This window comes from Panthera tigris, chromosome D3 (genome assembly GCF_018350195.1).
Source record: "Panthera tigris isolate Pti1 chromosome D3, P.tigris_Pti1_mat1.1, whole genome shotgun sequence".
NCBI lineage: Eukaryota > Metazoa > Chordata > Mammalia > Carnivora > Felidae > Panthera > Panthera tigris.
In genome coordinates this window covers 54,835,950-54,849,913 of record NC_056671.1, presented here as the reverse complement: position 1 = coordinate 54,849,913, position 13,964 = coordinate 54,835,950, and the positions used below count along the sequence as shown (strand labels likewise).

General features: G+C 35.5%; 1 protein-coding gene across 2 annotated transcripts in view; it reads right to left on the bottom strand.

Annotated features, from left to right (window-relative positions):
- Positions 1–13,964, bottom strand: part of ASXL3 (ASXL transcriptional regulator 3) — a 175,049-nt gene that overhangs the window by 104,701 nt on the left and 56,384 nt on the right. For both annotated transcript variants that reach the window (XM_042962698.1, XM_042962699.1), the window contains exons 4-5: positions 3,063–3,171; positions 1,726–1,834 (exon numbers count right to left, since the gene is read on the bottom strand). In XM_042962698.1, the coding sequence (XP_042818632.1) occupies positions 1,726–1,834; positions 3,063–3,171 (218 nt within the window). The remainder of the gene's footprint in view (positions 1–1,725; positions 1,835–3,062; positions 3,172–13,964) is intronic.

Genomic DNA, 13,964 nt, shown 5'->3' with positions numbered 1-13,964 from the left:
AGGCAAGATCAAGGCACCATAATATCTGGCCCCATAACTTCTCTAACTTTGTATCTTACCATCCTCTCCTTTGCTCACCCTGGCCTCCAACCACACTAGGCTCTTGATGTTTTTGGAATATTCCAGGAACTCTCCTGCTTCAAGGCCTCTATAATTGCTGCTTCTTCACCTAGAACTCTTCATCCTTAGATACCTGCTGCCTTCCTTATTCCCCTCAGATCTTTCTCAAATGTGCCCCTTTCTTTGACTCTTATCTCATTTATTTTGCCCCATATCACTTTTTTGGAACTGAAGAAGCTATACATTTTACATACTTATTTTGCTTAATGTCTGTATCTCTACCCATCTAAGACCCAGGGGAGGTCTCTTTTTGTTCTTGTTTTTACTGCTGTAACTGCAGTGTTGAAAATAGTACAGGACACACAGAAGCTCAATAGTTTGAGAGAGAGGGAGAGAAGGAAACACAAGTGCCCATTGAAGCCAGTAGTGCAACAAGAGGGATAATCCAGTAAGATTCCCCTTCATCTTTCTGAAGGAGAACAGTTTGCTCCATCTAGCAGCCCCTCCAGAAGGCCAAAAGTTGCTGTGCATCTCTGCCTTGTTCTCTCTGTAACCACAAGGCCCCGTCAAAATTCACAGTACTACCACAACGATAGCATGGGGGTGAGGTGAGTTTTCAAAAGGTGTAAGAATAGGGACCTCAAATTCAGTGAGAGTTGGTTTTCAAAAAAAAAAAAAAAGTCCACAAAGCTAACTTCAGCCCTTTTATTAAGAATCTGTGTTTCCTACTTTAATTCACAACCTCTATTGCAGATCAGATAGGCACTGAAGCAAAATCAGTCTCCTGGGGACTATCAGAAATCATACCAACTTACAGGGCAGGAGTGTCCAGTCAGAATACAAAGGGACTATGTGTGGCCGTTAATAAAATGAATGGCTTTGGGCTATTACTGAAATACGATATTTCTGCAAGGATCCTTTAAGATTTGTTTGTGTAAAGATAATTTACTGATTTCTATGAGTCCACCAACAGAGGCTTTAATGACACAGTCTTCCTCCTGAATCATGATCTGGGTCCACTTTGTGAGACTAGTGGGTAGGGTAGGAAAAAGTACAGCAGCATTTGTGGAACAAAGATTCGCTAAAACTGCAGTACAGGAATTATATACACTAATGCAATCATAATGCACATGTCTTGAGAAAGATAAAAATGAATTAACATGGGCAGAATTCAGAGGCAGAAAATGCCCCCTTAGAATTCTGGAAGGGTTGCTCACTTTTCAAAGGGGTTTCACGAGAACATAACTTATTTGGTCCTTGTTTCATTGTTAGGAATACTAAGATCATCAAACTACTTGCGATCACAGGAAAAAAGAAACACAATCAGAGACAAAACAGCATTCTCTGTCTCACATAAGAATAAAACCACCGGATACCCCCAGTAACACCCTCATCTTACAGGAGAAATATACTGAGAGCACTTGAGAATATTACCCAGAAAAGTCCATACTTTAAAAAATAACTAAAACAAAAAGCAAATAAATGCATATTTTTCTTAGGTGATAATCTTTTGAATAAAAATTACTTGATGCTGAATCTAAGCAAGTGGTAAAAACGTAGAGAAGAAATTATATCTATAACGGTCAGGAATTCAATCTGGGAATTATTGGACTTCTATGTAATTTCTAAGAGTAAGGTTTATATCCTAAAGTTCATCACACTTACCTCCATTTCCTTCTCCACTGGCATTGGCCTCTGCCATTTCTGCGCCATCCAGTTCAGACTCACAGCCTAAATCCAATGTTCCATCAGCTGGGCATGACGACTCCTCTTTCTATATTATTTTTAAAAAATGATGATTTATGGAGATGTACTGGCAACTGAAAACATTTAAAATACTTTCAGAGTCCTAAAGTATTACTACTGTTACTTATAACTTGGAATTTCAACAGATTTACTTAATGTAAAATCAGTCCTTCAAAAAAAAAAAAACTAGGAAAAGTACGCTGCCACAGATGATTTTTTGTAGATAACCTTTTAAAATCTATACAAAAGTGACATATGCTGCTTCCATTTTTTTTTCAATTCTACATTCCTCCTTATATTAGGAAATGGTTTAACAACTCAGAATTTTACCAGTACATTAAATACCCAGGTACCTACAAAAAGCAACTGAAATAATACAAGTCTTTTTGATTAACCTGGGTTATTTTGTGAAACGCACACAGTGATGAGGGCCTAATGCTTAATGGCTGAGAAAGAACCTTTGCTTCTTTGCCAGGTATAACGTTTAGCATTAAAAACAGCCTTCTCAAAGGAAATTAATGACCTTTAAAGGTAATCCATCATTTATTAAAAACAGTGACTTATTTTTAAAATATAAGAAAAATACGTTGACTTATTATTGTTCCAAGTTACACAACCATTTGGAGACCATCGGCTTTTATCCTCTGGAACTTTGCATCTTAGATAACACTTCTCATTCTAGTTGGGAAGGGGATTACACTAAAATAATTAAGACTCAATCATCTGAGTCTTTTTATGTCATTTCTCTATTCTTCTCACACAACAAGAATGCATTATTTAAAATTCCCTTGCTGTTTTAAAACTGAACGATTAATTTAAATCAGCAACTTTTCAAGAAGGATGGATAAACTTATTTTTATAAAAGACAGAAAGGCACACAGGTGTGAAGTCTGTATATCAACTGATGGTCATTAAGTCAAATAGTTTACGGCAACTGTGATCATCTTAAGCTCTTGGCTGATGCCTCATGGCACTCCTCCATGTAAATTTTTAAGAATCAAGAATTTTAAGGAAGCCACAACTATTTTCCGTTACCATATGTTAGACTGAAACCACAGATATGCTTTCCTTGAAGAAAAATGCCATTGTTTATTCTTAATATGAAGTCACTTTTAAGACATCTGAAAACATTTAAAAGGCATAGGGGTCACTTTTCTACCCTTCACCCAAATCTAATTTTGTTTACCTTCACATGTCTGAGAAAACGCATGATACGCAGTAATAACAGACATAATACGCAGAACAATCCAACTTACTTTGAGAGCATAGAGGCCTGACTTTCCAGGGATTTTGAAGAATGTTCCATCCCCTATTCGAGTGTTAGTGTGAAGCATTGCATTCAGACAGGCTAATGGAGAAGTTCCACTAGAAAATAAAAGTGTGCAAAAATGAAGCAGTCTGAGATGCAGTTTCTGTGGCAAAACTGTTCTCAGTCTCTCAAAAAAAGACCTTCTCACATGCCTTTTTAAAATATCCTTCCAACCCTGAAAACATCTACATTACAATAACAGGCCAGTCCAGTTTTGCCAAAGTTAATCAGATGCATCTGTCTTATAGGCTTCAGGCAAAAAGTCTCCTGAATTGAAATTATGCTTTTATTCATAAAGCAACCAACACTCTATTTCCAAGAAACCAAAGCCCAAACGTTAATGTGCTGTTATTTTACAAATAATACCACGAAGCCTCAGTTTTTAAATATTACAGGCAACTTGATGGTTGCACTTGAATGATCAAATAAACCAAGTTCAAGGACAGCTCCATCCTATAGGTTGAAAAGCAACAAAAGAATAATAAGAAACCAGGGAAGAACTGATTTGAAATTACAAGTATTTAAGTTACTCACAGGACTGCATTTCTCACACGGCCAAATAAAAATGTCTATCTGTGTTTATACCTCTGATACAGCTTCTACAATGACATCAGTTGCTCAGATTCGTCAATAAAAAAGTATGTGTTTGGGAATTCTACCCAGTTAATAATTATGTTCTGTAGTAAAACTGCAAGTGACTGAATTATGAAAACAGATTTTTTAAAGAAATCAAACAGAATTAAACTAATAATTAAAAATATCAATGCACATATGTACAAACATTGAAATGCATTCATTATACTTAGAAAGATGTTTATGAAATGTATATGTATGTATTTTCTGGAGTAGACTTTAGAACTTTTTTTTTTGTTTGCAAACTAGTATTTTTGCAAACCAGAAGTTAGAGCTAGTATTATTACTTTCATTTGCTAATGTTGCCATTTACATTTTACTTCCTAATATGCTAAAAGATTGATATTTGATTGAACCAATATTGATTAGAAGCCCTACTCCACCCCATTTGTGTCATATGGGTTCTGGGTATTTAATCCAAAATATTCTCAGAGAAGAGAACCTCTAGGATATTAAGGTTTTGAAATTTGAATTTCTATGACAGAAACATAGTTTTGCTTACTAAAAGTTTCTAAAAACGAAGACTATTAAATCTCTTACCTACTATGAAAACTCACAATAAAATTAAAAGGCTAAATTTGCCAAGTTGCAACAGCATGTGTGTGTATTGCATATATTGTATATATTGCATATATATACATCATAGTCATAAAGGTTTATGAGAATTACAATAAGAAGAACACTCTCATTTTAGGAAGAGGCTTCTCTTTGCCAACATGTCAGTATGATCCCATTGGATCTGACAGGAAGCAAGAGCCCTAACATAAATTTGGTCATAGAACAATGCAGTGATAACACTAAAGTATACGTGGTAATTCTACTGTGTGCATTTATGTAATATCTTTCCTTGGGAGGCTTCTCCAAGTTTACAGACCTCATTTCATTATTTTTCCTCACAAAAGATTTTTTGCTCATATTTCAAGTGGGCTAGGCATACCTTATACAGTAAAATATATTCATCTCTCCCAGAAATATCTCTGTTCATGAACAAATTCCAGATAAATAATGCTGTACATGTTATACTGAACACTCCAAAATACCTATTTTTGTCATTTTCTCTTTAGATAAAAGCACAGACAAATTGAAGCTGGGAAATTATTATGCCAGATTTGTGGAGTTTTAATTTAGTGAAACTGTCAGAAACACAGACTTTCTGTAGGGACTTGGCAAGAAAATGTTAACACTATAAGTAAAATAGAATCCAATACATAGAAATGAAAAAAAATGCAGACTTTTAAAAATGTAACAATAAAATTGCCCACCTAACAGCAAACCTCACACACATTCTTCTTGCTTTTTCCTAAAGTCCTAACACAGATTTAGAATATGAAAGAATACTACAAATTTAAAGACAAAAAGTGCTAAACAAATGCAATTTAACATCACTACAATTTACATTTTCTTTCTAAGGTGCAGTAAATGAAGATAATTGTAGAAGATAAATTGACTACTAAGTAGCAGTTTAATGCTATGCTTGCTGCAAATGTAAGTGATAAGCACCCAGTTTCATATAAATAATAAGCTCTGTGGAGCATGAATATATTATTAAATTATACTGTTTATTAATTCCATAAAGTAAAGATTTACTATGGAAATATTTAAAAATATGTACTTCACAATCACATGACAGTGTATCCCCAAGTCTCAATGACTACCGTCATTCTCCCAAATCATTCCCAAAATAAACATACGAAATCTGTTTTATTTCAAAACTAAACAACATTTGCATTTTAGAAGAATTAGAAAATATTTTGCAATGAAATGCAAATTTTACAACTCAAATCACTGGCTGATTAGTCACTTAGTTTTAAGCTTACAACCTGCATTTCTTTACAGAAAAAAAAAACCCTATATTAGGTCTATTTTTTTAAAAAACAATAAAACATTAGCATCAACTGTTTCATCCAATGCAGAACAGACATAGGAAAATGCATTTTTAAAAAATCCTTCATACTATTTATTTATTGCTATTAGCCTCAACAACCCCATACAGTCTAGAAATTTGGATTGCTTTTCCTGAAGAAATGAATGTCTTCACGAACTATTACTGAACAGTAGTAAATAAAAGTCTTATTTATATGTTTTTATTAATTTCGTATTAAAAAAATAAATCTAGCAGGCATGCCTTGGCCTGCTTTGAAGAAAATATATTTATATATGTTTATGTATTAATATATATTACAATGACTTACTGTGGGCATGAAAGAAGATAAGACAAATATATGTTAGAAATGTATTCTTAGCATGAACAACTTTTACATAGCATTTCATATTTGTAATTAACAAAAAAACACATTTCGTTCACAGTTAAGGCAAGCGTTAATTACCTCAGTTGGAACTTTAAAAGTTAAAAACTCTATAATAAAATATGCATGTGTGTATATGATCTGAAATAACAAAACAACATTTTAACAACAAAAAAAACTCTGAACTTTCAAAAGTTACTTACTTTCTAAAAAGATGAGTTGGAAGAATCGTGATATCCCGAATTATAAAAGGAAAACCAAGAAAAAAGGAAGAAAAGAAAGTTAGTTTTCCAACTTTAAATACAATTCTGCATCTTACCATTTCAATAAACAGGGCAATAAACAAGACACACACTGAACTTGTAGTTTTGGCTGCCAAGGGGGAGGAAAACCTGGGGAGCTGGGGTAGAAGGTGACTCATACTTCCTTCCCTAATGCCTCCACAACGTTTTCATTCTGTCCACAATGCACATGTATTTCTGTATCATAAATATAATTAGAAATAAATAAGAAGGACAGTATTTGTCCCCCGTTCTTTTCTTTCTGCCATTCCCTTTAATTGGGCCCTTTCCTATACACCTGCCAGGGTAGATATACAGCTTATTCTACTTGTTTGTTTTTCTCCCTAGACTGTAGGGTTGTGGAACCCTTCTGGTTTGTTTTCATTTCCCACAACCCCTGAAGCAGAACAGGGGTGGAATTTGGAGGCAGGGGAGCAGGCATAATTTAAACTGTCTAGACATCAAAGAACCCCCAGAGATGCTTTGCAGAGCCCTGGTGCTGTGTGAACTACAGAAAACCCATTGCTTTATCACATCAAATTGCTGACAGAACACATAAAATTTTACTAATAGTGCACACTTAGTGAAGGGAATGGATAGCCTATCTATTTTAATAATTTTAAAAACCACACACACACACACACACACACACACACACACACACACACACCCAGGGAATACAACTGGAAGAAACATATACCCAGGGAACACAATTGGAAGAATATTTATAGACATGACAAAGAAAATATCATAATTGTGGTACTCCATTCCTTTATGTATAAAATAATAATGCTATACAATATTTAAGTAACACAACTTTTAGACTATTTTACTAAGTATCTCTTAAAAATGTCAGATAAAAGCTATTCCCAAAAAACATTTTCAATCTAATTTTTCAAATATGGGAGCATCAAAAAATTAACCCTGAACAACATAAGTCTAAAAACTCAACAAGTTCAAGAAGCAGCTGTTAACAGCATTTATTGTGTTATTAACAGTTATGTGCTAAGTGCTATTAATATAAATTAATAGAAACAATTATACGTTCACTCTCCTTTCAAAAAAATTCTTAATATCTCCTTTCAAGTACTTCCAGTATTGACGGCTTAAAGACAATATCTTAACTGTAAAGGCTATATTTTTAAGAGGAAATTATGTGGGCCTCTGGGGTGCAAGCAATATTTTAGCTCTTGATACAGGATCTTTGTGTTCACTATGTGAAAATTAAATTGTTTACTTAGGATTTGTGCATCTAACTATAGTTATACTTCACCAAAATGTTTTTAAAATCATAAAAATGAACAGTTCATTTTTGGATTTGTCTATTCATTTACATATTCAATGGGCAAGTCATTACTAGTGGAGAAGAATAAACAGTGAGTGTTGATGACTCCTTAACACATACAGGCACACTGTACACCTGATAAATCAGTAACCTACATGATTAAAAAAATTCTAGAAAGTCAAGGCCAAACTAACTTCTTACTCTTGAGAAAAATTACCACCAGCCTGGAACTCTTGAAAATGACTGAAAATAAAAACTTAAAAGCTATATACATTACCTAAATAATCCCAGCACATAAAATTTAGCCAAAGAATGACCTAATGCAACCTTGAAATTTGATTTTGAAGACAAAAACAGTGTTCCAAACTCTTATAGTGCCTCTAAGAAAATCACTAATGAACAGTTTTAACCAGCACAGACATGAGATATAAGTCTTAAAAATATAAAAATAAATAGGAATAACCAATTAACTCGAGAGATGTGTCATAAAAGGAAGATATTTTGCATATTTCCATGTGAAGAATATCCACATGATTTTCAAAATTCAACATGTCTCTATGGTAAAATTAGAAATGCAGCACTGGTACTCTCAGGAGGTAGATATATCGAGGAATGAAATAATTACCAAGTGACACATGTCATGCAATTCTCAAATCTAGAGAAACAATTTCCAAACCTAAGCATGTCTCTGATTGGCCTGAACAATTTTACAAAGAGATACTCTTCTTAGGATAAACAGGAATTTGAACTTAGATCTTTTATTCACTTTGGAGACCTTACCCAGCTACCACCAGGTAGACTACAGTGGTTCATACAACCACGTTCATTAAAGTGACCTTTTGTTTTAGGAGGCAGGGTTCCCAAAACATTAATACAGGACAAAAGTATGCCCAGTATTATTTTAAAATAGTACCTATAAGGAGAAAAAAATAGGCCTCTACAAGTGTCAATTAAAGCCTATAATCCAAATTATAATTTTTAAAGGCCCCCAACTAAAATCTGAGGTGAGGCATCTATAAATCCAGACACTGAATAACAACACAGCACACTATAGCTGGACGTTGACAACTGTCTCTCCCCATGCCATGTTACCACTGCTATACCAGGAGAGACAACAGAGCACAAGGAGTAAGGCTGGGGCTTCTGGAGCCTGTCAGCTTGAATTCAATGGAGGCTAGACCATTTACTAGCTGTGTGACTTCAGAATTGACCCCTCTGGGTCTCAGGTTCCTCAACTACAGAATGTGGTAACAGGAGTCACTATTTCATAGGGGATTATTCTGAAGGAGCAATGACTTAAAACATGTAAAACACTTAGAAATGTGTCTGGCATACTGTAAGTGTTCAAAAGATTGTGAACTATCATTTTTATGAATACTCCTCCTCCTCAAAGAGACCAACATCGAGAGGTACACAAGATGGCTAATGGAAAGAATTTAACTATTTTGTAACTTGTCTGAAGAACTGGTTCAGGTTAAGATTTGGTCTAATTTCATTTTCATTTCATCAGCAAAAATAAGTGAAGACGTGGAATGCATAAACTCCAACCCCATCGCCTTTCACATGTGAATAACAGTGAAAATAAGATATTCAATAAAGGTAGTAGGGAAAGAACAATAATAATAAATATCTGTTATTACAGTTCCCATTTACCGAGCATTTCGAATGTGACCGGGCTTTCACAACTATTATTTATATTCCGTGTAGCCACCATGAGAGGTAAGCATGATTTCCAGTTTCGCAGATATAACTGAGGCTGAGATGTGAAAAATCTTACTGCAGTCAAATAACAACTAAGTGATACAGCTGAAATCCAAATTCTATTCTGATTCCAAAGCCCATGCTTTTTCCACTCTCCCACATTCTTCTCCCCACAGTTGCCTCCTCCACTTAATTAACCCTGGATACTAAAAAAGAAAATGTAGCACTTGAAGGAAACACACAAAGAGAAGCCAGATGCTGGCAAATGATAAACGTGGTTGGTTCCATCCTCACTCAATGCCACCTATAGCAATGACGCCCTCTGGGTAGATTCCATTATTCCAAGAACTAGGCTGCAGAAGATGACATCGCCGTTCATCTTCCTTAGGTAATGCTACCTCTGCAAATTAAAGAAGAAAGAACTTTGAGAGAATATGGTAGAGAATTCAGGCCCATGACTGAGAGGACTCTGTAGAATTGGATCATTAAAGAATAACACGATCCGTTAATTGAATAAACATTTATTGAGCACGTTATATATGTCAAGTTAATCTTGAAATAAATTTGCACTCTGACAGCGCTTTGCACATAAAAGAAATGCAGACTGAGCTCAGCTGAATTCTCTGAATACATACAAAATGACAAGGGATTTAGGAGAAAGGAGCCTTGAGGCATGTGGCACGACAGGAGGAAAATCATTTCAAATTTAAATGTTATCCTTAGTTTATTCCAAGAAGATGACTGAGATGGGTTCATGTGCCAATTTCTTATGTCACCAACTCTAATGCAGGGGCAACCAACCCATGGGCACTGGTGGCTCTTCAAGACTTTATACTATTTCTCCGTTACCACAATCTCAAAGAGAATATTTTCAATTAGGCCAAAAAATATATCTTTCAAAACAAAATGGTGAACTTCATACATTAAAAAACAGACATTACTTCTATTTGGTATGATAAATTAGTTTAAATAATGATTTAAATTTCTATATTCTACGTGTACTCTTCCTCCTCTCCCAACTCGTTAGCAATGGCTAATACTACAGCATTTCTGAATGTGTTCTATAGGATATTAGTCCCAAGTGCCGCGCCCAAAGACTGTCATATGAATTTTGGAAAAGCAGCATACTGTATGCTTTGCAAACTCACCAAATACATTATTATATAATAAAGTCTGTGAAAAAAAATCCTCCTTAACTCAAGAAACCTCCTTAACTCAGTGTTGCCTAAGCATAAACAATTAAAAAAAAAAAAATCTTCCCCACCATAGTATTTAGCAACATACCCTATTTTAGTATGCCAAGAAATATACTTGGGAAAATGCTATACTATATTTATGACTAGGATCATTAGAAAAATCTACCTAGCAGTTGTAACTCCCAGGAATGTTTAATTTTATTAGCTGAATGCTTAAAATCTTATTTTAAAGGTATACAAAGCATGCGTTACTCTGTGGAAAAAACAATGCACTGTGATGAGTATTTTTCACTGTGTATATTTGTAAAATTGAAAAACATATCCAGGGACTTGAAATAGCATTGAATAATATAACGGAAAGTACTATATATTTGCAGTATTACCCAACATAAATATCATCTTACTCATCCTCCCACTGGAGATCTTCCTCCTGATCCTCTATCTCTCTCACTATCCTCCTTCTCATCACACAGGACTGAAGCATTTCTCAGACCCCTCAAATTATTGTGCCTCAACAAAGTTCATCTCTCAATTTCCCTTTTCACTTCCTCGCATCCTAATTCATGCAGTGTTTGTGTCACCGGTGGACAGTGCTACAGCTCCCCTAACTGTGCCTTCAACATCTCCCTGCTCCAACGCAGCCTACCCACTGGTGCCAAAGCAATGCTTCTATTCAGTTAACAAACAAAAACACTGCTTAGACTCCTCAGGCAAGGCCACACACTGGATTTTATTTATTTAATTTGAAAAACGGTGGTTTCAGAAGCACAAACTCCCAGGCTGAAATCACAGTCCTACCTACAGTGTGCTTGGCACCAACCTCATCTTCTCCGCCTCTCGGATTACTCTCAGACCACTCTTCTATAATCTGATCCAACCCGGTAAATCATGTGCCTCCACAGTCTCCCATCTCTCGTTTGCTTCGAATGAAACCCTCTGTCTGCATCCCACTCCTTGCTCCATTTATCACTCAAAATAAAATGTTTAGGGGTGCCTGGGTGGCTCAGTCAGTTGAGCGTCTAACTCTTGATTTCGGCTCAGGTCATGATCCCAGGGACATGGATACAGCCCTGCGTTGGGCTCTGCACTGACCATGAAACCTGCTTGGGATTCTCTCCCTCTCTCTCTCCCTGCCTCCCTCTCTCTCTCACTTTCTCTCTCTCCCCCTTTGCCCCTCTTTCCAGCTCACGTTTTCTCTCCCCCCATCTCTGAAATAAAAAAAATAATAATATTAAAAAATAAATAAAAATAAAACCTTTAACTACCACCTGTATGGTGACACCATTTGTGATCCCAGGACATCTGTGTATTACAATCTCAACACTTTGAATATCTCATAGTTTCTTGTGCATCAACACTTTTAAGCTTATAACTTTCCTTCCCCTACTACTTACAAGTTTGGGAACTCCATAGGGGATAGGCATATATTTATCTTTGTACTATCTGACAAGCAATACCAATGCACTCAGAACATGTTTGTTGAGACGATCACTGCTATAAAGGTTGCTACAATCATGCATTTGTGGACCAGCAATGAATATCATCCACAGTCTATTTTAATTTATGACTATAATCATGGGTGCCAAATACCCTACACTCCACTCAGCCACACTGGCCATCTTATACATGCATACCATGCATTCCTTTCTCTTAGTGACTCTCCCGCCTCAGTAATGTGATTCCAGGTTTCTTATTAGTGAAATGGTCCTAATTTCCCCACTAGGAAAGGCTAGCCAGACTGAACTAAATGGTCAAATGGTGGGAGTTTGGGGAACTGATAGAGAAAGAAAGAGGAAAAAGCATACATTATTTTCCATAGAAATACAAAAGGTACAAAAAAAAGATTAGCTGGTGTCTACCTCTGCCTCCAGAAGTAGAGCCTGCCGAGAATAAAGCTAACCAAAGAAAAGCAGAACAAAACATGCAAAGAAAAGAGTGAGGAAAGGTGGTACCACTTCGACTCCTGCATTATTCCTTAGGGTTTTCTGTGTTCCCCTCACAGGCCCCTACCAGGCTGGGACACTCACGAAACGTTCAGGGGCTGCTGATAAAGTAACATTTCACAATTTACAGAGTAGAACAAAATTTAAACCTTGGCAATACCAAGTACTGCTTGAAAATGTCCAGAAATAGAAACTATGAAATACCCTGGTGAGAATATAAATTGACACAACCAATTTGGAAAGACATCTGGCAATATCTAGTGAAAAACAAACCAAAACATAAGTATGCATGCTCTACAGACCAGCAATTCTACTTTTTGGTATAGGTCCTAGAAAAACTCATGCACGTTCACAAAGAGACATGATTTTTTTAAGAGGAAAAAAATGTCAATAAACTGAATATTCAGCGATGGATTACAGCTATAGACACAGATATACTTTTACCTATATATTCATAGTAAAGCTATAAATTTCTGAGCTACAATAGTATACAGAAAATCTCTGACACAGATTGCCTCTGAGAAAAAGAAGGAAATCAAAGAAGCTCCAGTTCTTTCTGCTAGACTTAATTTAAAAGAAATCCAAAGCAACTACGACAACATGTCCACAACAGTGAACTCCAGCCACTGGTTGTTGGTCTGTGGCATTTTATTGCATTTTCAACATTTTTCAAAACAGAAAATCACTGATGATTTTGTTCTTCTATCTGAAATTTGGCTTCTCTCTAAATCTATCAGATTCTTCCCTTGTGTCCACTTATGTTATTGTTTACAGATTTTTATGCAAGCAAATAAACACATGGAAATTATATGGGAAGTGTAAAGGTACATTATCACACAGAATTCAAAGTAACGAGTTCCTCTTAGGGCTCCTGTCACTAGAGCATGCAACCTTTGATCTCAGGGTCTAGGTTCGCACCCCATGTTGGGTGTAGAGATTACTTTAAAAACATAAAATCTTTAAAAGTAATGAGTCCTTCCCAACTTCCTCCAACTGTACCTCCTACTTAAAATAATGACTATTAAGGATCTATCATGTTTTCTTCCAGAGCTTTTCCTATTTGCATTCATATACGCCTGTATTAATATATTTTAAATTTATTTTTGAAATTTTTAATTTTATTTTCAATACAAATGAGAGCAGTCAGTGCATACTGATAGGTACATGCTTTTTACTTATTAACACAACCAGGAGATTTTCTCACAGAATATCTTCTCCTCTTAACATTGTACAGATTACTGAATATTCTTAATATTCATATAGTACTTTTAATACCCCATAGAGTGGGCATATCATAAATTTTTAAAGTATTCCCTTATTTAATATTTGGTTTGTATCTAATTTTACCCATTAAAATAGTTCTGCACTAAATAATCTGGTATATACTTCTTTATATATGAAGTATAGATTGAATGTTTGTGTCCCCAACCTCCAAAATTTGTATGTTGAAACCTAGTATCCAAAGTAATGGCATGGGGAGGTGGAGGCCTTTAGGAGGTCATTGGTCATGAGAATAGAGCCCTCGTGAATGGGACTTGTGTCCTTATAGAAGAGACTCTAGACA